The 27,891-nt window shown below is 44.0% G+C and overlaps 1 protein-coding gene across 1 annotated transcript in view; it reads left to right on the forward strand.

Moving 5' to 3' along the window:
• The window catches only part of LOC113406841 (microtubule-associated tumor suppressor candidate 2-like), a 296,281-nt gene that overhangs the window by 154,154 nt on the left and 114,236 nt on the right, over positions 1–27,891 (forward strand). Inside the window, exon 4 of the mRNA XM_026653622.1 lies at positions 1,564–1,725. Within this exon, the coding sequence (XP_026509407.1) occupies positions 1,564–1,725 (162 nt within the window). The remainder of the gene's footprint in view (positions 1–1,563; positions 1,726–27,891) is intronic.

Consider the following 27,891-nt stretch of genomic DNA (forward strand, 5'->3'; position numbering starts at 1 on the left):
AGCAACACAACTGTGTAATGTATTAGGGATATTATGTGCATGGATGATACATGCTTGTGGTTTTTCTGCTCCCATTCAGATACAGTAGATGGTTTAATTTGAATTTGTAATGTAGCTTGTTATTTGAGTAAAGGTCAAATGTGTTTGTAGTATGCAGTGTAGTTGCAGCGGTGTCAGTCCCAGGATGTTAAAGAGACAAGGTGGGTGAGGTAATACCTTTTATTGGACCAACTTCTGTTGATGAGAGAGACCAGCTTTCGAGCCACACAGAGCTCCTTCTGCCTTTCCTATACCTGAAGAAGAGCTCTGTGTGGATCAAAAGCTGGTCTCTCTCACCAAGAGAAGTTGGTCCAATAAAAGATATTACCTCACCCACCTTGTCTTTTAAATGTGTTTGTAGCAATTCATGTAGACTTTAGGCACACTCCTTTAACTTAAGACCTGCACGCAAGCCACCTTAAAGGGACATTAAACCTTAAGGTATTTTTTCAAAGCTGGGTGATACAGTTTTTCCTTTTATCAGAAAAGGTGCTTTTCTTTTTGAAACGTGCACCTTTTTTATAACAGATCCTAAGATGTTCAGAAAGAAAATGAAAAGAGTCTCTTTATGCATGAATAAGAAGCCTACATCTTAAAAAGACTGAAGACTTTGGCATGCTAGCTATTTTAATAATGTTATCATTTCCCTACAGGCCATACCTAAATAACATTTTATTCCTCTCTGTTTAAAATAATGAAAATAAAAATTATAGTCTGTGAAATTCTGTGTCTTTTTTGCCAGTGTCTGTGCTCATTTTTCAAGCAAATGCTTCATATTTCTGCAAATGTTCAAGTCCAAACATGCGGTAATCTCTCACTCCACTTAGGCTTTCTACTTAATAGATAAGACACTCCACTGTTACTTTTTTAAATGTAGAAAAAAAATGATTTCCTTATATCTGCAAGGAGCATGGGATGTAATTATTTCTTAGGTGGCAAATACAGGAAAGCCAAATGAACACATACAGGGGTTTTGAAAGGTCTGTATCAAATGGAAACCTTGGCAACCTTAGATTAAATATGAGAATGTGATTGAAAAGGATGTGCTGATTAAAGCAGATTTTTCTTTTCATGTTATCATTCAAATTTCTGTATAAGATCAGAAGAATTGATTGTAACAAACCCTTGCTGATTAAGGACTCGATTCTGCAAGGTGCTAAGCCTTCTGGCTCTGATCTTACATACCAGAGGCACTGCTTACTAACATCGGTGGCTCCATGCACAGTAGTCAAGCAAAAATGCTTACAGTAATAAGCACTAAGGAGGCCGGTAGTAAGTGCTATCAGAATCAGGCCCTAAAAGCAGCCTAGACTTAACATAATAGAAATTCAGTATTGGGAACCCTTTACCTGTGAATAACCGGTTGCATTGGGAGAAATAGACGTGTAACAGAGCCATTACTCCTCTGAGTAATGAGGAGAATATCCCTTTATAGGTTATATTGTAAACATGAGTTCAGTCTATGCTCCAGAACTTATACATTTTTTATGAAGTTATAATTAGTGCAATTTTGGACTCCTGCAGGTTCAAACTTTGGCAATGAAGAGCAAACCCCTCCTAAGGCATCTGTGCCTTCTAAAGATTTACCCAAGGGGACCAGTAGGACTGCACTGCAGGTATCAACCAGCACAGCAACTCCCCGCAGGAGTTTACTTCCAGCACCGAAAACTACCATAACACCTGCTGGTAAGTTTTTCAAGCTTGTGTATTCAAGTCGCCGTCTGCATTACCCAAGTTATGTTTAAATAATATTACTAATATACTTTATTTTTTATGTGGTTACCTTTCACATGGCTCTGAGACATGTCACCAAAACTGATCTGATTTTGATTCTGTTTGCCGCTAAGGTGCCATGGTCTATTTGAACCACAGTCAGTGACACATGGGTAGTCTTGTTTTGCAAACTTAATGTCTGGAGTTGAAGGTTTTCAGTGCTGCTGGCTGCACATGCCACAGATTTGCTGTGTACAGTATTCATGTTCATTAAAATACCCACAAAATGGCCTTTTGAAAACACGAAACTTCTCTAGACACTGAATGCTTCCTTTGAAAAGAGAATTCATTGTGAAGTATATTTCCAAGGACAAGAACATGGCATGCCAGAACCAAGGAACTCACGACATTTTCACTTGAGGGAGGGAACAGGGCCGGCGCTTCCATTTAGGCGACCTAGGCGGTTGCCTAGGGCGCCAGGATTTGGGGGGGCAGCATTTTGCCGCCCTTGGCGGCAATTCGGCGGCGGGGGGTCCTTCCGCGCTCTGGGTCTTCAGCGGCAATTCTGCGGCGGGTCCTTCACTCGCTCCGGGACCCACCGCCAAAGTGCCCCAAAGACCGGGAGCGCGGAAGGACACCCCCGCCGCAGAATTGCCGACGACAACCGGGAGTGCGGAAGGACCCCCGCCTAGGGCGCCAAAAACCCTGGTGCCGCTCCTGGGAGGGAAAGAAAAGAAGAAAGTAACCAGGGTAAAAAGTCCTGGGAATTCTGGTTCCAAATCCTCCCAGTAACTAAACCCTCCTTCAAATCCATCAAGACTGATTTCTTCAAATAGGCCTACAACAATTATTCCCTAACAGTACTGGCCTTAACCCAGAAGAATTTAATGAGTGAAGAGGGAATGAGCAGAAGTGCATGTTCTTAAAATATAATTTCTTTAAATATAAATGTGAATTAAATGTTTGATCAAGTATCAAAACACTCAAAGTAGGAATTAGCCACTTTTTTAGAAATAAAAAAGAAAAGGCATCATCTTCTTTATCGAAGTGTTTGCTCTATTATATGCCGTCAGCTTTTCAATGAAATAATCCATGTATTACTGTAATACTGATGGCTCTTCTTTTTTTAACTCAAAAGCATCGATATTTTTGCATAATAAATTGAAATTTTTTTTTTGCCTCGGTTCATACAATGACTTCACTGGGACTCCTTGCATAGAAAGGAGCTGCTCAGTGGGTGTATGGGTGAAGGAATTCGACCCTACATGATTAACTTTTAAGATTATGATGTCGTTACTTATGCTGAATAGTACCTTACTTCATGAGTAACCCCCTAAAGTCAGTGGGATTACTAAACAGAGTAAAGGTATCAAAATCTGGCTTTAAATGTTTCACATTTCTAGGTAAATAAACTGAGGGGGCGGGTAAGTATATACTCACTAGTAACATTTTCTTGTTTAACTCACAGGTAGATTTTTCTTTTTCTTTAGTCTTTGTTCATCTAAATGTTTCACATTAAGTTGCAGCTGGGACAGAGCTCTTCTTGAGATGAACCTATTTCTCAGCTTTCTGAAAGTACCTCAACATAGAGACTAGCCCTGAAATCCCTTACTCACAGGAGTAATCTTTGCTCATGGAACAATAATACCAATGAAGCAGCATGTCAGAATGAGAATTTGCAGGCTCTGGGTCATATTTTGTAATTTTGAGGATGTATTTGATCCAAACCATTATAAGGGTGTAGCTCAGTCAAAGTCACCTCAAATCTATGGCAATGAACAAATGTATATGGACAGACCGGGCCTGGAGTTTTTCAGCATCTTTATCTCAAAAGGTTTCTTTAGGGGTGAAAGCAAACTTAATGTTCTAGCCAGTTAAACGTTCTTAGGATGGTGTATTTTGATGGTGTAATGCAGCTAATGTGAGCTAACTCCACTTGAAGTGTACTGGATTTATCCTACAGTGAACTGGACAAAAAAAGCCTTTCTCCAAAGCCAAGCAGTTTTTCAGAGCAGCTTGCTATTGCTCACACCAAATCGGAAATTGGAGGCGGGAGATTCTCTAATGGCTCCCCTGCTCTCTCTCCTGCCTCTGCTTCTGGACAGATCATGCTTCTGATTGCCCACTGCACTCTTGTCCCTTGAACTCCTTATTGGTTTCCCTGTTGCCTCCCAAGGAAAAGATGCCTCACTGACTTCCCACTGTTGGGCTCCCCCCTCTGCTAAGACTCTCCATTGATTTTCTGATGCCTCTGCTTCTTCCTTCCCTAAACCTTCTTCCATCTGTTAACACTGCCTGCTGCTATATTACAGGATGCCTTAAGCCTACCCACGTCACAACCTCTTCATCCTCTCAGGTATTGCTCCTCCTGATACGTGCTGGGTAGTTGCTTGTAGAGTCAAATGCACAAGGCAATGCACAGATCCAAGACATCCGCTCGGCTACATAACACTGATGCTGAGTTGACTGAAGTCACAACAAAGCTTTCTTGCCACCATTAAGCCCAAACCATTGTCACCCAAACAGACAAGGGTTCAGTTATGGCAAACAAGAGTAGAGAATGACCCTCGAGCTTATGTGCTCTGGCTCCCACCAGTCGAGCACCTACCACCCAGTGCAGATCAACCCTGGACTTCCCTTAATCAATAGCGCACTGGAGTTGGCCCGGTCTAGAGAAGTGGTGATCAAGTGGGGCTATATCACTGGCCCTGGTACGTGTGGCTGCGGCAGAGAGCCTCAAAATACGAAGCATCTCCTGTGATGCCAGCTGCTTGAGTGTGATGCTCTTCCAGTGACCTGGCGGAGTGCAATGATTAGGCAATGGCATGCACATGGATGTGTCAGAAAGCAGTATGAGGACATGACAAGACGAATCCCTAAACCTGACTCCCTGTTATCTGTCTGCTTGGAATGAACATTGGCTCAGAAGGACAAAATGAGCATTACCCATTTGGTATTTTCCTTCGGGACATATGGCGTGGTTGGGCATCTCTTTAATGACATGATCTTATATAAGAGCTAAATATTATAATCCATCATGGCCAAAATAGGAAATACTCTGTATGCATGTGAGAATGTCCATTTCGCCTTGATTAGTGATAACAGTTTAGGCCCAATAGCAGAGAATGTTACTTATATTAGAATCCCTGTCCTACAGATTTTGGCCCTGATTCAGCAAAGCACTTAAACATCTACTTATGTCCCATTGGAATCAATATGACTTAAGCACATGCTTAAAGTTAAGCATGTGATTAAGTACTTTGACTATTCAAGGCATTTGAGATTATATGTGAAAAATGCAGTGGGAGCACCAGTTCACCAAAAATCTTTAGTTTCCATCAGAGAGACAAGTTGGGTGAGGTCGTATCTTTTATTGGAGAAAACTTCTCTTCGTGAGAGAGAAGCTTTCGAGCTACACAGAACTCTGGGAAAGGTACTCAGGGTGTCACAGCTAGATACAAGGTGGAACAGATTGTTTAGCATAAGTAGTTAATACATATTTCAAGGGGAAGTGGCCTGTTAACACCTCCCCAGTCATGAGGGGGGTGGTGAAGAAGAAAAAACATGGGAGGGGGATTAGTGAGTTATAATTTGTTGTAATAAGCTTTAAATCCAGTGTCTCTATTCAGTCCATGATTTTTAGTGTCTAGCACAGTTATGAATTTAAACTCCCAGGTTTGTCTTTTGAAAGTGTTGTGCAGGTTTCCTTTAAAGATGAGGCCTCAGAGGTCAGATATAGAGAGATTGCTTTGTGAAAAGTGTTCCCCCACAGGTGATACTGTGGTTTTGGCTTTTACCATTTTTCTGTGTGAGCTCATTCAAGAGCATAGTGATTGTCTGGTTTCACCCACATAGTTGTTGGGGCATTTAGTGCACTGGATGAGGTATACCGCATATTGTGATAGGCATGTTGCGGGACCTGTGGCTCTTGAAAGGTGTATTGTGGTGGTGTTGATCATCATAGCAATGGAGATATGTTTACAGGTTTTGCATCTGTTGTTCGGACGGGGTCTGGTGCTGCTTTGAGCTGTTATGTCCTGGTCTCTGGGGAGCTTGCTTCTGATGATGAGATGATGAACTGGGAGGGTTGTTTGAAGGCCAGAAAAGGGGGTTCAGAAAATAATTCTTTCAGGATGTGGTCCCCATCGAATATGGGTTGTTACTGTTTGATAATACCCCGTATGGGTTCCAGTGTGGGGTGGTAGGTGACAACTAGGGGTGTGTGGTCGGGAGGATTCATTCTGTACCGAAGTAGGTTCTCTTGGGATATTTGGGTGGCCTGATCCATGATGCAATCTACTTCTCTGGTGGCATGTCCTGGTCTGGTGAAGGTGGTTTTAAGTGTGTTAAGGTGTATATCCCAGACTTTCTCCTTGGAGCATATTCTGTGATATCTGAATGCCTGGCTGTAGATAACATTTCTTAGTGTGTTTACTGGATTTGTGAAGTTAGGCCAATTGCCCTCATCAACAGTACATGCCCAAATCAGTTGCCACCATTACCCAGCTCAAAATCAATCCATTATCCACGTCCCTCACTGCTTTCTCTCCCAGACTTACTTGTTAATGCTGAGCAGCACGTCCATAGTGCAGTCACTTACACTGCGCCACGGACACAAGGTCTTAGACACAGATAACTGTGCCACTGAGTGAGTCTGTGTCAGATAGGATGATACCCTGTGTGGCCTGAAATATAGGAGATTAGTAATGATCTACTGTTCATGTGCAGGGAATATGTGGCCCTGGAAAGTCCTTACACAGCCAGGCCTGTCACAGTCAGACCTGCCTGGTGGGCAGAGGAAGGACTGGGATAAGCAACTACACCCCTGGCGGCATGTTTTAATGTATGGAAATATGAATGATCCTCATGTGGATCTCTTTGGCAGCACTTAATGGGGCCCATTTCAGGGGCAAAAGACGGACATGTCTGCAGCCCCTATGGAAATATTCAAGTGTAAGAACATCTGGAGATTTATCTTCTAGAAACTCCAGTGCCCCCCTCCCCACGAGGGTGATTTGTTGTTTTCTCTGGTATTTAATAGTCTATTATAGAAGAAAAATAACTCTCTTGGATCTTTGATTTGGTTTTACTGTGTGTATTACTGCTTTTCTTATCTGAAGGACTAAAACTTCTGTTGAATCTCACTACATCTGAAGAAGCAGCTGAAAAATATCAGGCCATTATAAAACTTGGGACCATTAAAAGAATGCCTCCCATTTCCCCCACCAAAGAAAGAACCATTGTTTGGCTAATTGCTTTGTCTCGTCTCACTATTTTATTACAAGACTGGATGTGTCATTTTTAAATCTTAGTGTGTCTGATTCAAAGGACTTGTTCCTGTCTTTGTGCTCCCCAATGGTACCTGTTGGTGTTTTGGTTGTCTATGTAGCATATCACGTTATTTGGGTTGTTGTACAGCAATCTGATACTCTCTGACTGATGCTTCTTGCTCACATTTTGTTTCCTACTGTGTGACTATTAACATCACTTTATTGACTGAGCACTGTCAGTGCACTGCACGTACAGAGAGGAAGACACAAGGCTCAATGCTAAGTCCCACTGTGGCCCTTTTATGCTGCTCTGGGGGCACAAAGATGCCGTGTCCAGCCAACTGGGGATTTCCCCTACATAAGAGGAATGTGTTGCACTCTGGCAATCCACAACTGTCAGGTGGTCCATTAGAGGCTGGTGCAGCCTGGGTATAGCTTAGAGCAGCCCTGATGCTGCTCTAACTGCTTGGGGGTCCACAGTGGCTTCCTTGACCCTGCCCCCCCAAGACCAGGGAGCCACAACCAGGTCCCCCAATTCCGGTTGCATCAAGCAAAGACTGGATACAACAATGGGTTGAACCCACTATCTCTACCCTAAAGATCTTATATTCTAAATTAGGCAAGGCAGTACAGTTCAAACAATTAACTCTTTCCCCTGTTTTATTTCTGAAGCAAAATAAATGTGCAAAGTGGGGAAAAAAACCAGCTACATTTTGCAAAAAGATATAACAGACCCTGCTAAATAGGTGCAGTTGGCAGGTGCTGTATGTTACTGTTATAATGCATAACATGGGCAAGAACAAAAGCAAATATGTACAGTTCAGTTGTCTTATTTTATTTTTGTAAGAGCCAAAGTATCAGCAGGTGCATCTATGTACTGGTCATAAATTTCTTTTTATGAGAACAGTGTTCCAGTTCCTCACAATGCTAAATATTTTATGGAGATAGAGGACAAAATAAACAAAGGAATGAGAAATAGAAGTATATTAGCACAAGTCCGATTCTAGCTACCATACCAGAATCTATGCCTGCTGTCTATAGATCCTTATGCAATATGGAGCCACCTACAAGGTAATCTCCTCTTTTTATGTTCTTAGTTATTGGCACTTCTCTTCGTTCAGTCCACTTAAGCATCTTCTTGTCAGTTCTTCCCATCTCCTAAATGATAAAGCACTAAAATATCTTTGTGAAATTAAATTCTTTATTAAATTGGGAGGAAAATGCTAAAGATGACCTAGAAGGGAAAAAGAGGTCAGTGAAGGGTTCATATTACTTTGGGGTTTTCTGGTCCCAGACAAACAAAACTTTATTACAAATGGTCTTTGCTGTTGTGTCAGGTTTGATATTTTAAACTTGACAGAGGAAAGTGTCTGAGTGTCTAAGGACAGACTGAAAAGACTATCCTTCAAAAGGACATCCGATAGTCCAGAGACAGTCTGAAGTTTCAAAGTGTTTATGCCACATTGAGACATTGCAAAGTGCAAAGAATAATGGCTAGCATTGGTTGAAATTCTGCTCTGGGCAAATCTGTATTAGCACTGTAGCTTCACCTCATTTATCAATGGACATCAAAGAATGGCAGACTAAAAAGGATAGGGGAATGCGGAGGTAAAATCAGTGTTTAAAAATGTTTGAAGAAGTCATTAAAGAATAATCTATCCCACCCTCTCACTTTCGGTCACTGACATGTCATAAAGATAATAAAAGTAATTTCTAAGAGAAATGGTAAGGGAGAATGCCAACGTCATCACTAAAAGAACCCTTACCAGTGCTCCAAGCCAGAGATAAAGTGACATCCAGCAGCCAGCAATGAGCAGGAAAGGAAGGGATGGTTGAGAGCCAGAAGGCTAAAGTGGGAGCCCTTGGTGGACCACAGAGACAGAATATAGATGCAGTTGTACTGACACTGGGCCCCCTTTGGCTTAAAGGGCAGCATACCCTATTACATGTCACAAAGACCCTGTTCCAGGAACACTGGAACAAACAAAGGCTCATGAAATGTCCAAAGCTGGAAGAGAGGAAGCGGTCCCAGGGAATTAGTAGTTGAATGAGAAAAATCCAGGACACTGTTCCTTTAAGGGCCTGGGACCAGGAATCCTGTACTTTAGGGTGGGGCAGAGGTCCCCTCTCTCCCAGCCACCCAGGAGGAGCTCTCTGTAGAAGGGCAATACTTGTTCTGCCTTCTGCCTCAGAACAGGGAGAGTCTGGCAGGAGAAGCAAGCCAGAGCCAGGAGCTGAGAAAGGGCTGGCAGTGGCAGCTTCGAGAGGAGCAGACGGGAACAGAAGGATAGCGCTGTGTATGGTATCAGAGCCAGAGATGAACATGAACTTTTGTGTAGTGGCGACAGACCTTATTTTGGGAGCCTGCGGATTGTTTTCAGCTCCCTCTGTTATTAAACCAGCCCTGAGTGCAGGGGCAGTTAGCCACGAGAAAGACTGAAGAGTGGAAACAGAGGCAGGGTGCTGCACACCCACCTCTGGCCACAAAGGGCACGTCTAAACAAACCCCATAGCAGTGAGTTTCAGAGCCTGGGTCAACTGAGTCGGGCATGCGGGGCTGGCAGTACAGGGCTAAAAATAGCAGTGTGGACATTCCTGCTTGGCCTGGAGCAAGCCCAAATTCCAGCCCAAGTGAGGGCAGCTACACTGCTATTTTTAGCCTTGTAGTGTGAGCCCCTCAAGCCTGAGTCAGTTGGCCTGGATTCTGAGACTTGCTGGTGCAGGTCTTTTTTTGCAGGGCAGACATACCCAAAGGGGGTGATCAGGAGGCAGCTGCCCTTAAACAGAGTATTAAAGGTTAGAGTCAGAGCATCTACAATAAATCCCAGAAGGTTTAGACTTTAGCATAGATGTCCTTCATTTACTGAAGTCTGTCCATCCCTCTTCTCCCTAACAAGACACTTAATAAAGGTACAGTGATCAAGATATGCAGTCTTTGGCCTGGTCTACACTACACAGTTAAGTCAACGTAAGCTGCCGTGTGTCGAGCTCGCTGTGGAAGTGTCTTCACTTAAATTTGCCTCCCGTTGACGTAAGTGCCTCTCTACACTGACTTAATAACACCCCCTCCTCGAGCGGCATAGAGTCATGGTCAATGTAATTACGTTGACGCAGTGTAAGTGTAGACACTGCATTGGTTACGTTGGTTGTTGCTGGCTTTTAGGAGCCATCCCCTAATGCCCCACACTGACAATACAATCGATACAATCGCTCCTGGTGAGGACGTGCACCACCGACATGAGGAGCCAAGTGTACACACACACAAGCAATTTAATAACTGCGGTGGCTGTATGCTGGCGTAAGTTAAGTTGACATAATTTTGTAGTGTAGACATGGCTTCAGGAACCTGTGAGGGCTTTGGAGGGTGAAAGGGGAAGTGACTCACATTCAAACAAGACTAACCTCTTATCAGATTAGGATATCATCCGAAGAGGGCTTTCCAAGGAGTCAGTGGATATGTGACCCTGACCCTGTCTGGTATTGGTCTCCTAATATGGTCTGGAACTGGAGGAAAATACCTGTGTGAAGGGTTGGTTGGACATAAGTCTAGCCTCCATCTCAGTGGTATTTCCAAGTTCCTGCAGAACAGATCCACCATCAGACCACATCAAAATGGAGTGAGGGCTGTAAGCAAAGAAATCCACAAGATAGGATTTTTTTCCCCCTAGCCTTTGCAGACAGTCAGAGACAAGTTGGGCAAATGCTCAGAAGGCTGCACCTAAGGGAGGAGCCCCTCCTCTCATGTGGGGGGTCCAGTGATGAGCATCCCGTGAAAAGATCAGCTCTGTCTGGAAGATCAACCTTTATAGACCGAAGAGGAATTCACACTTATGGCATGAGGGACTTTTAACCATCACTTGACATCATCTTAAAAGGCGGGGTGATTTTCTAGCCATAGAAAAATAATGTGATGTTGTTGGTGGACTCTTGAATTTAGGGACAAACTACAAACTCAGTTCATAGCTCACCTGAGCACTGCCACTAAAGTCAAAGGGTGCAGCAAAGCCCCTAGAATCGTGAAGAAAACTCCACACAGATTCCTTTGTGGCTGTTTCCCCATCATTCCATCAGAAGGTTCCCCCTTCACAGAACAGGCTGCAGGACCCCTGTGTAGAATGCTCCTGGGGAACCTATTTACCATGCCTCACCTGTCCACAGCTGCCCCCAGGACTCCACTTAAAGGAGGATGCTCATTGTGCAGGATCCATCCAGCTGGCTGTATGGCCTTTCACAGGTAATCTCTCCTTGGCCTGTGTGGGGATGATGTGCCTTCTATGCAGTGCTTGCTCCCATTCCATTTGTGGATCCTTGAACCAGTGGAAAAGCCTCCACAGAGTCCGGCAGAGGGGTGGTGGGAGTGTGGTGGCAGCTGACCAGCTCTTTTGGGGCGGAGAGGGCCAAAGGGCAGCAGATCTACATATAGGGGTCCTCTCCGCATGGTGATTTAAAATGGGGGTGCAAAATCCCCCCTCCCCATTGGGCCTGTTCACATAAGTAAAGTTACTCACTAAGTGTTTGTAGGACCAAGCCCTGTAGCAGTTATTATAAATATATTTATTTCTTAAGCCTCCTGTGCAACCCACCTCCATTACTAAAGCCAAGTAAAGCTCGGAACACTGCACAGACAGAGTTAAAATACAGCAACACACAAATGTTATATAAATTATATACTGCAGCATCACTTTAAATAATGTAGGGGGAGGGGAAGAGTCTTGCACAAAGGTTGGCATTAATTTTAATGCAAAACATTTCTGAGGGCGAGGGTTACTAGGTGAGATTTGAAATGTATGGATATTTTGAAAACGTACATCATTATAACTAGATCTAAGTAGGATATTTATTTGTGAAAGCACACATCCAAATGTATTAATGAGAAGAAAATAACCAGCAAGCATCATGTGAAATCTTTCATGTGTTAGATTCTACCTGAAAAAGGACCACCTGAACAGTAAATTCTCATTAAAAATAGTAAGTTTAAGAGAGATTATATTACTGGTATTTCACTAAATCTGCTTGTCAACTAAATTGGACTACAGGGTATAGATCTCCTTTAATTAATGCAAATGGGCTCCTATAGCTGCTGCTCCACAGTGATTCAGGCAGTTGAAAAAAAGTGGGGGAAGGGGGGACCTAGCATGGGACAATAACAATACAAGATCATTGTCATGCAAATTGTTTTGATGACATGGACTGATTGCTTTTCTATCGGTCTGTGAAAGCAATCCATTTAATTAGGTTTAATTCATCTTTTTGTACATTGCTTTTTGTGCATTGCTTTTTGTGCATTACTGGACCTCTTTCATTTTTGCATACGTGGCAATGTATGAAAGATTTTAAAAAAGAATTCATTTGAGTAGGAAAACTGGGACACATCCTTTAAATCCACTGAAATACATTAGCCTAGGAAAGTTGTCTTGAGGAATGCAGTGGAAAAATGATTAACATTTCATTGCTATTTTGTTTTAAACCCTAGAGCCATGCACCTTTGAGCTTTGAGAAGTTCTGATCTGGAAGCTAACTTTGTAGTTCAGAGCCATCCCTTAATTTTTTTTTTAAATGGATTGTCTTTTTCAATGGGGTAATTGTCATGTATGATCTCCGAGCCACATAAATACTGAATTTTCTACCTTCCATCTCTGAATATGCAGGGACACCTGCAAGAGGAAGTATTCTAAGAATGTGTGCAAGCACGTTTTCACCCATTTGTCGTCTCATTCTTCAAGTTATAACTCAAGTGTAGCCTCTAACTCAAGTCCCATCCACACACTAAAACCCTTAAGCGTGGCGGTGCTGTTAACTCAAGTTGGCTGGCCCACCAGGGTATAGTTCTAGTTCAAGTTAGAGCAATTCATCAGCTGCTAACATGACCACTGTGTATTATGGGCATAGACTAGTGCCACTTGAGTGCTGCTAGACTGCCAATGCTTTCCCACAATTCCCTTTGTGCCCAGAAAGGACAGACAAGTTCCCTCAGGATTCACTGGGAAATAATTCATTAGCGACTCAGCTTAGTGCAGCACTAAAAACAATGAGATGTCCCCTCAGATGTGTTAGTGCCACACACAAGTGAGTACAGCACCAGTGCAAACATATAGATGCAGCAACTCCACGGTTATTTCACAGTGTGGCCACTCTCACTTCAAGTAGGCTAACTTGAGAGGAGTAATTCAGTTAACTCTGCAACAAAGACATGGGGCAAGTCTACACTTAAAATGCTGCATTGGCACAGCTGCCTCAATGCAGTAGCACCACAAGAGTGCTTTAATGAAAATGCTCTGCATTGAGGGGAGAGAGCTCTTCCTTTGGCATTGTTAATCCACCTCCCTGAGAGGTGGTAGGTATGTTGATGGGAGAAGCTTTCCTGCCAGCTACACCAGGGGTTAGGTTGGTATAGAATATCAGAGTTGGAAGGGACCTCAGGAGGTCATCTAGTCCAACCCCCTGCTTAAAGCAGGACCAATCCCCAGACAGATTTTTGCCCCAGATCCCTAAATGGCCCCCCTCAAGGATTGAATTCACAACCCTGGGTTTAGCAGGCCAATGCTCAAACCACTGAGCTATTCCCCCCCCCTTTTTTTGTTTTTGTTTTAGTTTTACACCCCTGAGCAACATAGTTATACTGATATAAGTCTGTAGTGTAGACAAACCATAGCCTTTGAGTGTGAGACTCCCACAGCAGCCAGCTGGAATTACACACGTGAGGAGGTGAAGGATCGTTATACATTTGAACATAAAAAGAAAAAATACATTTTAAATCTTTAGGGAGTGGAAGGATTTTCTGTTGTATGCACATACTTTTTGATGGAATAAGTATTTCTGTCTGATTATTCTTTTTACTTTGTATTCACCTCATGGACAACTTACTGCTGTCCCTCTCTAAGACTGTGCATAGTTTGAGTGTAAATGACAGCATCAATGAGAAATTCACAAGTAGTTGGGTTTTCTCTGCTTGCCTTAGTGAAGTAATGACAACAAGCATTGCTCAGAAAACTGAATTAACCAAAGAAAGATGTTTCTGTTGCAAATACAATGTAAACAGCATCTCCACACTTCCACAGGTATCGGTAAATTGTAAATAAGCAGTGTAGAATGTAAAGTGTAATCAGTGTGATAGATAGGAGCCCAGTATGCTCACAGATCTCACCACATCACAGTGAAGTCCAAATTGCACTTCTTTGAATTAGCTTCTTCACAGCCAGAATAAAGCCAGCAACAAAGAAGAGGATGGGGAGGGCAGTGGGGGAAAAGAAATAAAAACTTCCCTGTGTCTGGAGATATAGGGCGGAAACGAGTCCACTGGTTAATTGTGACAATGTTCTCTTTACATCGTGCTCAGATACTTCAACATAAAATTGTAGATAGATGAATAGTAAGAAAGTAGCAGGTAAAACCTGAAGTCAGTTCAAAACTTTAAATACTCATAATAATGGCCATACTGGGTCAGACCAATGGTCTATCTAGCCCAGTAGCCTGTCTTCTGACAGTGGACAATGCCAGGTGCTTCAGAGAGAAAGAACAGAACAGGCAGTCACTTAGTGATCCATCCCCGGTCACCCATTCCCAGCTTCTGGCAAACAGAGGCTAGGGACACTGAGAGCATGGGATTGCATCCCCGACCATTCTGGCTAATAGCCATTGATGGACCTATCTTCCATGAACTTACCTAGTTCTTTTTTTAACCCTATTATAGTTTTGGCCATCAAAACATCCCCTAGCAACGATTTCCACAAGTTGACTGTGTGTTGTGTGAAGAAGTACTTCCTTGTATTTGTTTTTAAACCTGCTGCCTATTAATTTCATTGGGTGACTCCTAGTTCTTTTGTTACATGAAGGAGTAAATAACACTTCCTTATGCACTTTCTTGACACCAGTCAACATTTTATAGACCTCTATTATACCCCTTCTTAGTCATCGCTTTTCTAAGATGAAAAGTCCCAGTCTTCTTAATCTCTCCTCATACAGAAGCTATTCCATACCCCTAATCATTTTTGTTGCCCTTTTCTGTACCTTTTCCAATTCTAATATATCTTTTTTGAGATGGGGCAACTAGATCTGCACAAAGTATTCAAGTTGTGGTGTACCATGGACTTATATAGTGACATTATGATATTTTCTGCCTTATTATCTCCCTGTTTCCTAATATTCCTAACATTCTCTTTTTTGACTGCCACTGCACATTGAGCGTATGTTTTCAGAGAACTATCCACAATGACTGCAATATCTTTCTTAGACTCATAGACTCATAGACTTTAAGGTCAGAAGGGACCATTATGATCATCTAGTCTGACCTCCCGCATGATGCAGGCCACAAAAGCTGACCCACCCACTCCTGGAATAATTCTCTCCCTTGACTCAGCTGTTGAAGTCCCCAAATCATGATTTAAAGACTTCAAGTTGCAGAGAATCCTCCAGCCAGCGACCCCTGCCCCATGCTGCGGAGGAAGGCGAAAAACCTCCAGGGCCTCTGCCAATCTACCCTGGAGGAAAATTCCTTCCCGACCCCAAATATGGCGATCAGCAGAACCCCCGAGCATGCAGGCAAGATTCTCCAGCCAGACCCGCATTGACCATTGATACTAATCACCAGCGATGGCACGAGTGGTAACAGCTAATTTAGACCCCATCATTTTATATGTGTAGTTGGGATTATGTTTTCCAGTGTTCGTTACTTTGCATTTATCAACATTGAATTTCAGCTGCTATTTTGTTGCCCAGTTACCCAGTTTAGTGAGATCCCTTTGTAACTCTTCACAGTCTGCTTTGGACTTAACTTCTTAAGTAGTTTTGTATCATCTGCAAATTTTGCCACCTCACTGTTTTGCCACCCCCTTTTTCCAAATCACTTATAAATATGTTGAACAGCACTGGTCCCAGTACAGATCCCTGGGGGACACCACTATTACTCTCTATTCTGAAAACTGACCATTTATTCCTACCCTTTGTTTCCTATCTTTTAACCAGTTACTGATCCATGGAGGACCTTCCCTTTTATCCCATGACTGCTTACTTTGCTTAAGAGCCTTTTGTGAGGGGCCTTGTTAAAGGCTTTCTGAAAGTCTACATACACTATGTCCAATGGATCACCCTTGTCCACATGTTGGTTGACCTCCCTAAAAGACTTCTAATAGATTGGTGAAGTATGATTTCCCTTTACAAAAGCCATGTTGACTCTTCCCCTACAAATCGTGTTCATCTATGTGTCTATTAATTCTGTTCTATACTGTTCTGGTACTGAAGTTAGGCTTACTGGCCTCGAATTGCCAGGATCACCTCTGGAGCCTTTTTAAAAAATTGGCATCGCATTAGCTATCCTCCAGTCATCTGGGTACAGAAGCTGATTTAAATTATAGGTTACATACTGCCTTTAGTAGTTCTGCAATTTCATATTTGAGTTCCTTCAGAAATCTTGGATGAATACCATCTGGTCCTGGTTACTTATGACTGTTTAATGTATCAATAAGACACTGAGCCTCAACCTTCCCCCAAGAATTTGGCCCAGAGGCTCACCCCTCAAAATGGGGAGAATTATGTATAAGAGGGTTACATGAGTCCATGAAATCCACAATATAAGGAAGAGATCAAGTTTTTATATTATCTCTGCAATTGAATTCTGATGTGTTAATAAAGTTACCCTGAAATGCTGCACTTATTTCAAGGAACTTTTTAATAAATTTTCCTGCATGCCTGACTTTGATTTTTGGAGTGATCGTTTAGTATATTTTTGTCTTTTTATTTTTGTTTTATACCAGCTAACTTATGAAAAACTGTCTCCATTTAAAGAATGTCAGAAAATAATCACCTTCATATGTGCCAAGGAAATAGTCTTTGTCCTCTTATCTCTTACCAGGTGACTTCAAACTTGAAAAAAACACAAAGGGAAAAACTACAAGCATTAGCTGTTTCTCGTTCGACAAACGTAGTCTTTCTTCTACATCTACTTATTTATTCACATCCTTTCAGTGTCTCATAGATCACAGGATGTATGGAGTCTCTAGAGAGAATTGGATTGTTATTATTCCACAGAATCCATCATACTTCTAACTTTGCTCATTTTGTCTCAAACAATGTGTGCATGGAAGTCTCATTACTCACCATGGACATGACTAGTCATGATTATCACGAAGGGAGAGGAGTAGAAGAAGCTTGGTGTGGTTGTCTATCAGTTTACAACTGGAAAACATTTCCTTGGCTTTTATATTTTTTAAACTTGCAAAATGCATTATTAACGTATATAATGTGCCTGAGAACAACTGCAGTCCAAACTCACAGCAAGTAGTTACACTGCATTGTTAATGATATATAGGGTTAGGGTTTGTTTAGGAATGAACAGTATGTTTTCAGTCTGAAGGGTAAATGCAAACTGAATCAATGTTAAAGACTGTATTATGTGGGCTTTTAAAGACTAGATTGGCAAATACACAGGAGGGATCAATGCTGCACCGGCCTCAGGAAAATGGCCTGAATAATATAATAGATGTTTTTTATTTCTAATTTCTATTATTAGATTCCATACAGTTTGGGAAAAGACAAACACATTTTGGGGGTTTGCCCATCGCCAAATTCCTGATGAATGACTCAGGACTTCTGTAGTGTTTTGATAATATAAGAGCTCCCATTTTTAATTGCTACATTTGATTTTTATACCTTTATCTTTGCATCTTGAGTACAGTTTGAAGCAAATGACATAGTTCTGATTTGGAAATTTAAATATTTTTAAATACACACACATGAACAAATGTTCAAAAGTTAGCACCTAAATTGCACAAACTGAACCCATCTTTGCACCCACTGACAGCGTGCAGTTACCCATATTGCAAACAGAATGCCCATTTCCACATGCAAATACAGGCTTAAAAAGAGCTACAGTACTTAAGCCGAAGCTTTTGGAAAGGTAATACAGAGATACAACAATGAATAGCACATGGCTTGGTTCCTGGCTGCCTCAGAGACCACCTCTCTCCACAAGTTTCAGAGTAGCAGCCGTGTTAGTCTGTATCCGCAAAAAGAACAGGAGTACTTGTGGCACCTTAGAGACTAACAAATTTATTAGAGCATAAGCTTTCGTGGGCTACAACCCACTTCTTCGGATGCATATAGAGTGAAACATATATTGAGGAGATATATATACACACATACAGAGAGCATGAACAGGTGGGAGTTGTCTTACCAACTCTGAGTTGTCTTACCAACTCTGAGTTGTCTTACCAACTCTCCTCAATATATGTTTCACTCTATATGCATCCGAAGAAGTGGGTTGTAGCCCACGAAAGCTTATGCTCTAATAAATTTCTTAGTCTCTAAGGTGCCACAAGTACTCCTGTTCTCTCCACAAGATCTGTCAGTTAAGGTCAGCTGCCGCACAGAATCCAACACATCCTAATGTCTGGGGGCTAATGGTGAGATGTTCTCATTGAAAAGGCCCTTGATTCATAAATCTGATCTCCCAGCTGGTCAGAGAGAAGCTACATTTTTGACTTTTAGGATATAGGGCCAGGGACAACTCTTTTCTCAAGAATTTGCCTGCGGATGATGGGCTTGGTGAGAAGGCCAGTGTTTGCTTTTGGGGATTATGCTACTTTCTTTTGCCTTTCATGGTCTTCCTAAATCCCTTCCCTCTAAACATCAGGAGGTTCACAGTGCTACAGCTAGACTACTCTCCCTCCAGACAGCAAGACCACAGTCATCAACCCCTATCATCATCATCAGCTCCTTAGCTAACCTCAAATCTAATTAGAAATTGCCCTCCTGGCTTTTAAAATTCTCCAAGGACTTGCTCCATTCTACTCCTCTGACCTTGTATCCACCTGCTCCTCACCCACTCGCTCTGCTCCACCAATCTCTGTCCCCTCTTTCGTCGTCTTCCCAGTTGGGAGTCATTCTGCCGCTGTGCTGCTCCATCTGCTTAGAATTTCCTCTTCACCTCTCCTCGAGTCACTGAGTTGCTTTTCAAATGGAACGTTACAAACCTTCCCATTCATGTAGGCTGAAGGATGTCAACCCACTCCTATTTCCCTGCTTTGTTATTCATTCTTCTGTTCTTCTCTCACTGCAATATAAAATAAATGACTAAATAGCAATCTGTAGCTTTGCTAGTTGTAGATTTCAGCCTTCATTGCTCTTGCTGTGCTCCAGCTTTGCACAGTACAGTATGTTGTTTTTCCCTTGCAGCCTGCTTCAGAGCTGCTGTCCACCCCTCCATAAAGAATCATCTCTCTACTACGCTAGCCCTTGCTGCAAAATGTTCTTTGATGTTTTGTGACCTGTATTGCCATCGGTTCCGGGGTATAACTCTCATTGCTATCAGAAGTAATATATGCCCTTACCATAAAGAATACTACATTAAAAAAAAAATGTGTTGTACTAGTGAGGAGTTGTGTTGGTGTTTGATACCTTTCTTTCCTTGTTGCTTCCTTTATTTAAACTGAGATTTAATGTTTTGGATTTTTGCTGCCTGCCCCGTGTTTGGGGGTCAGAGCCTGTACTAATTCCCCATGAGCTCCTTGTTCAAGTCTTCTTGAAAAACAAAATAGTTTTGTATGTCCCTCATCTCCAGTGAAAGCATTTCCTTTTATCTGTATTTTCCTGAGACTTGTTTTCTGAGTGTCCTGGCAGATGGCACACTTGTGCATCACATTTTTATTGGTAAACCACAGAAAACCCAAGGCCTCACTGCCATGAAAAAATAATTCTTGAATCTGTAACTACATAAATTATAGCTTGTAAAATGAGCTCTCTGTTTTGTCTCACAGCTCCCATCACAGGTAGCTTTCACTCAGTCATTAGTAATGAAATGGCAATATAAACCTGTTTTTATGTCCTGCTCAGTTGTGAAGTACTGTATAGCAGATGCCAAATCCAGAAAATTTATTTCCTCAGGCATTTCATTGTGAAATGTGTTAATCACAAATGTGACTCTTGGCCTCAATATTTCCAGTTTACAAATGTCCCAGAATATATTAGAAATGTTCTGAAGTCGTAGTGCGAGGGGGACTGTCCTCATTCCCAGGACTGGGGTCGCATGGAGATTCACTGATAGGCCTTTACCTTCCAGTGCTGAATGTTGAGGTGATTAGAACTTATCTGAACTTCTCAGAATGGTGCGACTCTAAGAGGATGTTAGTTCTTCTCTTTGTGTGCCATCCTACCAGCTGTTTCAGTTTGTGTTAGGCTATGTCTTCACTAGAAAGGCTGCAGTTACGTTGCTGTAGTGCTTCAGTGTAGATACTCACAACATCAACAGGAGGGGTGCTCCTGTCGCTGTAGTTAATTCATCTCCACGAGAGGCAGTAGCTAGGTTGATGGAAGAACTCTTCCATCGACCCAGTGTTGTCTATATCAAGGGTTAGATCGACGTAACTACGTTGCTCCAGGGTGTGGATTTTTCACAACTTTGAGCGATGTGAAGACAAGCCCTTTGACTATGAGTCGCATCCATGGGTATCAGGTGAAAACAAAAAATCTATTAACATGTGAGACTTTTACTTACCTATAACTCTAAAAGAGATTCACCATGTCCTTCAAACTCTGTGAAAAAAATTCTAACAAGAACCTCAGTCCAAAAGTATTCTTCCCCCTGCCTCCCTTTGGAAACAAACAAAAGAATATATTATCCTGAGTGTCCTGGTTTGGGGCTAATTATGCCCCGTCTTTTTTCTGGTCTCTCTAAGGGCACCCCCTCGTGCAGCAGCCCTCATGCCTTTTCCTGACCTGAGGTGGAATTTTGCAGTTCTCCCACTCTTAGATTGGGCCTTGGACTCCGGTATCATGTATGTCAACCTTTCTTACCCAGCAAGTCTGACTGAGTTTGGTCACCTGCGGTTCTTCCTTTTGGGAATGTGTGAGCAGCAGTATGCAGTGATCAGACAGCTTTCTTAGATCAAAGGTATTGTTTGTTTTAACAAAAGGAACAAGCCATTAGAGAAAAAAAGGATTTTAAGACAACAAACTGTGTACACACATGTCGATCTTACTTAAAGGCTTACCAACCCTGATGGTAACCGAGGCAGGCCTAACTTCTTCAGACACATCCAGGGGGTCCCATGTTTCAGTCCAGTTCCCCCAAACAACCTCCCACTTCTCTCTTAAAAGGGTCCCTTTTAACATTGCCAGAATGGTGGTGTTTTGTGTCTGAGGACCTTTTCTTGTTCTGATCAAAATCAGTTTTGCAGGGTTGCTGGAGGTGGAGGCAAAAAGTTCTGACAAAAAACTAAACATTCTGACATTGTCCCTTAACAAAGCTTAAGTGTTTGCTAAGGAGTAGTTATCTTGAGATATTTTTCCTTCCTATTTTTCCAGACAGACTCTTGTTGTATTAAACCAATATAGTCATACAGAAAACAATCCAATAACAAGTCCAACATACAATATTCATAAATTATTACAGAGTAGCTCCAAATCTGTCACATAGGGCAACCGTTCTATTCTGAGGGTACGTCTTCACTACCCGCCGGATCGGCAGGTAGTAATCGATCCCCGAACGCGCTCCCCGTTGACTCTGGAACTCCACCAGAGCGAGAGGCGGAAGCGGAGTCGACAGGGGAGCTGCGGCTGTCGATCCCGCGCCGTGAGGACCCAAGGTAAATCGATCTAAGATACGTCGACTTCAGCTACGCTATTCTCGTAGCTGAAGTTGCGTATCTTAGATCGATTCCCCCCCCTCCCCCCAGTGTAGACCAGCCCTGAGTTACAATACTGTTAATCTGGAATAATTTCACTGGCTTAACTACAAAGTTACACTGGTATAACTAAGAGCAGAATTTAGCTCAGTCTCTGTGTTTGCTGTGACAGGAGTGCTCTATAAAAGAGAGATGTCTGTCTGTATGTAAATGGTTAATTTACAAAGTGCCAGAATGTGGCACTAAAGAATATGCAGCATAGTTCCTGGTTTTGTAGGACTAATAAACTGCTTGTGCACTGCAAATGTCCTCTTGTGTGTAGCTCATTTCATGCAGCTCTTAAGATGTGGTGAAGGGAAGGTGGTGTGTCAAAAAACAGGGCATATCATGGGACCCAACTTGTAACTCTAACTACAGCTTTGAATATTATGAAAACTGTTAATCCAACAAGAATTTACCGGCAGGATTTTAATCCTAATATAAGATTACCAAACTCTACTGTCCTCTCCCTGTGTGCAGCACACAGACTTGCATGAAGCAAAATGGAATAGGGTCTCAGATGTGGGACTAGTCACTGAAACTGATAATTACAAAATGTTTTTAAATTGTACCAACAGTGGCTTTGTTTTCTGCTTCAGATATCCTGCAGGGTACACAGCGCAATGTAATTGTTCTATTTGTCATTTCTCTAGCAGACATATGAATGTACACATCAAAGATGTGGAAGTTCATAATATGAACATTGTTTATCCTCTATCAGAAACCATTTTTGTGTTCCCTTTGTTTGCATTGTATTTCCAATAGCTGTTATACAGTCTGAGAACTACAATTTAAAAAAACTGCAAGTACTAAAAATAAAAAAGGCAAACAAATGGGAAATGTATTTGAATGGTTGGCTTTTAGCTTTTGTTTTCTCATTCTTCATAACTTACGCACGTAAAAAGCTTTTTATCATTGACTGAGTAGAATATTGTGTGTCTATGACTGTCACATGGCAGGGAAAGCGGGAGAGCAATGTCTGCACAGTACTGTTCTCAGGGTGATTTTTCATTGTACTGTATGTTGATCGGTGGAACTGGAGATGGACGGCCCATCTTCCATGGAGGGACTATTATTGAGGGGACACCAGCAGAAAAGGAAACACAGGGCATTAGGCTGGAAGCAACTCAGCCATATGGACAGGGCACCGCACAGGGGTTAATATCATTTTACTGATTCAACTTAAGATGCATTCGGCTTTATGCTTTGTGAATGAAACAATCATGGTGGGTAGAGGCGATAACTCTAGGCTTCGGTGGTCACATAAGCTTCCAAGGGGGAAAGCAGTTCCTGGATACAAGATCTACCCTCTCTGACTGGGAAGCCTCGAGGACTGAAGAGCTTTTAAGAACCAGCTGTTGAAAAACTGCAGGTTGGAGGAGGAAATAATAAAGGCCATGTTACTTCCTCCTCCTTAAAAATTAACGGAAGGGGGAAAGCTAATACAGAGTTTCCATGGCTTCCTAGCCAATGAAATTCCCAATGCATCACTGTCAGTGGAGGGGCAGGGTGAGTGGCTGCACGGGGAGGCGTGGAACCCGCAGAGCCAGTGTTGGGTTGGTGAGTGGGCACATGCTGGGCTGCCAGTGCACTAGAACCATATGCTGGCTCAGCCTCGTGGGCAGCAAAGATAATGGCATGGATCCCTTTGGCACCTGGAGCTGCCAGATCACGTCTTGCACTGATTTGGTTGGCATTAATTTACACTTGCTATCATGGCATCAGCTAGTCTGAGGGAAGCCTCTTCCTCCTTCCACCACTCTTCCCATTCCCTGGCAGACCTGTAGATCTTCAAATTTTCTGAGGAGCTATGCTGGGCACAGAGGAGCCTGCCTCATAGGCTCAGCTCTGTTTCGTCACAAAGTGTGAATCTGAATGTAGTTTAAATCGAACACGTGAAACTGTATTAGATCCCATGCACTGCTCGGTCCATGTGGCTGAGTTACTTCCAGCCTAACTCCCTGCCTTCTCTCTTCCACTGCTGTCGCCTCAGTAACAGTCCCTCCAGGGAACATTGGCCCTCCAGCTCCACTGATCAGGATACATCTTTCCTATTTTACAAAAATTTTAATATAAACATAAAAACGAAATACACACCCAGACTCCTGCCCCTGTGTATCTTCAGCCAGAGGTTGCAGGCAGGTAGTCATGTTGGAGTCTCATCTTTACCACAGACTCAGCTGATTACAGTCTTTGAGATAGTTTGGTCTCCTCAACAGGCAACCACACTGGGATAGACCTATCCCTATCTCCCTGTCACCTGTCTCCGAGTCTACCAAACTGTCTCTGGCATCTCCTCCCTCCATGTGGGGCTGGCCACTCGCTGGGTCTCTGTGTGTCTATTCTGTGACGATCTCAGGCTATGTCTACACTACAGAATTAGGTCGGATTTATAGAAGCCGGTTTTATAGAAACCGGTTGTATGCAGCCGATTGTGTGTGTCCCCACCTAAAATGCTCTAAGTGCATGAAGTCGGCGGACCGCGTCCACAGTACCGAGGCTAGCGTCGACTTCCGGCGCATTGCACTATGGTACCTATCCCACAGTTCCCGGAGCCTCCGGCGCCCATTGGAATTATGGGTTGAGATCGCAATGCCCGGATGATGCAAAGCAGTGCCGCGAGGGGTTCTGGGTACATTGCGTCAGGCCCCTCCCCCGCCGTCACAGCAACGGCAGACAATAGATTCGCGCCTTTTTACCTGGGTTACCTGTGCAGACAACATACCACGCCAAGCATTGAGCCCGCTCAGCTCAGCTCACCGTCACCATATCTCTTCCGGGTGCCGGCAAACGTGGGACTGCATTGCTAAACAGCAGCAGCAGCTTACTGCCTTTTGGCGGTAGACGGTGCAGCATGACTGGTAGCCTTCATTGGCGATCTGGGTGCTGGCAGCTGTGGGGCTGGCAGCCGTAGGGCTGCATTGCACCAGCCCCTTGCCTTTTGGTAGAAGATGGTATATTACGACTGGTAACCGTCGTCATCGTACTGCAGTGGCTGTCGATCATGGGCACCCGGGCAGACAATGATGGTTATCAGTCGTAGTATGCTATTTTCTGCCAAGTGCCCAATATTGTCTGCTAAGCACCCAGAAGAGGCCGAGGGCTATCTGGGTGCTGGCAGACATGGGGCTGGCAGCCGTGGGGCTGCATTGCACCAGCCCCCTTGCCTTGATGATGATGGTTATCAGATGTATTATTCGCAGGATGGGGCAACATTGCTATACAGCAGCAACCCCTTGCCTTTTGGGCAGAAGATAGTATATTACGACTGGTATCCATCGTTGTCATACTGCAGTGGGCATCAGATCGTGCAATAGACCTGAAGGCTTACTGCCAAGCGCCCAGTATTTGCTGCCAAGCACCCAGAAAATGCCAAGGGCTATCAGTCATGCTGCACCGTCGTCTTAAGATGTAAAAAATAGATTTATTCTCCATTCATTTGCTTCCCCCCTCCCTCCTGCTAAACCCAGGCTTTTGAGTTCAATCTTTGGGGGGGGGGGCATTCTGTGTGACAGTTGTTTGTGTTTCTCCCTGATGCAAACCCACCTTTCTTGATTTTAATTCCCTGTACCTGTACGCGGTGTCACTCGCCCCTCCCTCCCTCTCTCCCTCCCTCCCTTCTTCCCCTGGTCCGTCAGATACTACTTTCGCGCTTTTTTTCAGACCAGACGCCATAGCCAGCACTGGGATCATGGAGCCCGCTCAGATCACCGCGGCAATTCTGAGCACTATGAACACCACGCGCATTGTCCTGGAAAACATGCAGAGCCTCCTGGACATGCCAAAGCCAAACCAGGACCAGCTGAGGAGGAGGCGATTGCAGCGCGGCGACGATAGTGATGAGGAAATTGACATGGACCTCTCACAAGGCACAGGCCCCAGCAATGTGGAAATCTTGGTGTTACTGGGGCAGGTTCATGCCGTGGACCGCCGATTCTGGGCCCGGGAAACAAGCACAGAGTGGTGGGACCGCATCGTGTTGCAGGTCTGGGACGATGCCCAGTGGCTGCGAAACTTTCGCATGCGTAAGGGCACTTTCATGGAACTTTGTGACTTGCTTTCCCCTGCCCTGAAGCGCCAGAATACCAGGATGAGAGCAGCCCTCACAGTGGAGAAGCGAGTGGCGATAGCCCTGTGGAAGCTTGCAACGCCAGACAGCTACCGGTCAGTTGGGAATCAATTTGGAGTGGGCAAATCTACTGTGGGGGCTGCTGTGATCCAAGTTGCCAGGGCAATGAGAGACCTGGTGATATCAAGGGTAGTGACTCTGGGAAACGTGCAAGCCATAGTGGATGGCTTTGCTGCAATGGGATTCCCAAACTGTGGTGGGGCCATAGACGGAACCCATATCCCTATCTTGGCACCGGCGCACCAAGCCGCCGACTACATAAACCGCAAGGGGTACTTTTCAATGCTGCTGCAAGCCCTGGTGGATCACAAGGGACGTTTCACCGACATCAACGTGGGCTGGCCGGGAAGAGTACATGATGCTCGCGTCTTCAGGCAGTCTCTTCTGTTTCGAAAGCTGGAGGAAGGGACTTTCTTCCCAGACCAGAAAATAACAGTTGGGGATGTTGAAATGCCTATCGTGATCCTTGGGGACCCAGCCTACCCCTTAATGCCATGGCTCATGAAGCCATACACAGGCAGCCTGGACAGCAGTCAGGACCTGTTCAACTACAGGCTGAGCAAGTGCCGAATGGTGGTGGAATGTGCATTTGGCCGTTTAAAAGCGCGCTGGCGCAGCTTACTGACTCGCTCAGACCTTAACGAAAAGAATCTCCCCATTGTTATTGCTACTTGCTGTGCGCTCCACAATATATGTGAAAGTAAGGGGGAGACATTTATGGCGGGGTGGGAGGTTGAGGCAAATCGCCTGGCCGCTGATTACGCGCAGCCAGACACCAGGGCGGTTAGAGGAGCACAGCAGGGCGCGGTGCGCATCAGAGAAGCGTTGAAAACCAGTTTTGTGACTGGCCAGGCTACGGAGTGAAACTTCTGTTTGTTGCTCCTTGATGAACCCTCTGCCCCTCCCCCACCACCCTGTTAACTCTACTTCCCTGCAAACCAACCACCCCACCCTCCCCTACTACCCTCCCCCCTTCGAGCACCACTTGCAGAGGCAATAAAGTCATTGTTGCTTCACATTCATGCATTCTTTATTAATTCAGCACACAACTAGGGGGATAATTGGAAAGGTAGCCCGGGATGGGTGGGGGAGGAGGGAAGGAAAAGGACACACTCCAATTTAAAACTTTAAAACTTATTGCTATGGAAATCATCTAGGGTGGAGTGAGTGGGTGGCCGAAGGCCCCCCCCACCGTGTTCTTGGGCGTCTGGGTGAGGAGGCAATGGGACTTGGGGAGGATGGCTGCTGGTTACAGAGGGGCTGTAGCGGCGGTCTCTGCTCCTGCTGCCTTTCCTGCAGCTCAACCATACGCAGGAGCATATCACTTTGATGCTCCAGCAGCCGGAGCATCGACTCTTGCTTTCTGATTACAAGTTGACGCCACCTCTCCTCTTCAGCCCGCGTTTCAGCACGCAACTTCTCCTCTTCAGCCCGCGATTCAGCACGCCACCTCTCCTCTCGCTCATATTGGGCTTTTTTAAAATCAGTCATTGACTGCCTCCACGCATTCAGCTGTGCTCTGTCAGCGTGGGAGGCAGTCTGAAGTTCAGTAAACATTTCGTCACGCGTCCTTCGCTTCCTTCTTCGAATATTCACTAGCCTCTGCGAAGGAGTAAGATTTGCAGCTGGTGGAGAAGGGAGAGGTTGTTAAAAAAGATACATTTTAGAGAACAATGGGTAGACTCTTTCACGTTAGATTTTGCTGTTCACAACATCACACAGCACATGTGCTTTCGTTACAAGGTCGCATTTTTCCTCTTATATTGAGAGTCTCCTGGTTTGGTGTGAGAGATCACTCACGCAGTGCCAGGACACAGATTTCAGCTTGCAGTCAGCCATGGTAAGACATATAGTCTTTGGGCTTTTTTAACCTTCTTAACATGTGGGGATGGTTTCAAACAGTTCTGCCCTCATTTCCCATACCAAGCACCCGTGCCATTTAAAATGGGTTTGCAATGTAAAAGGAGGGGCTGCGATTTCAGGTTTAACATGCAGCACAAACCCAACTAACTCCCCTCCCCCTCACACCCAATTCTCTGGGATGGTCACTTCAACCCTCCCCCCCACCGCGTGGTTAACAGCGGGG

Source organism: Terrapene carolina, unplaced genomic scaffold (assembly GCF_002925995.2).
Source record: "Terrapene carolina triunguis isolate 2854851 unplaced genomic scaffold, T_m_triunguis-2.0 Scaffold141, whole genome shotgun sequence".
NCBI classification, from domain to species: Eukaryota; Metazoa; Chordata; order Testudines; family Emydidae; genus Terrapene; species Terrapene triunguis.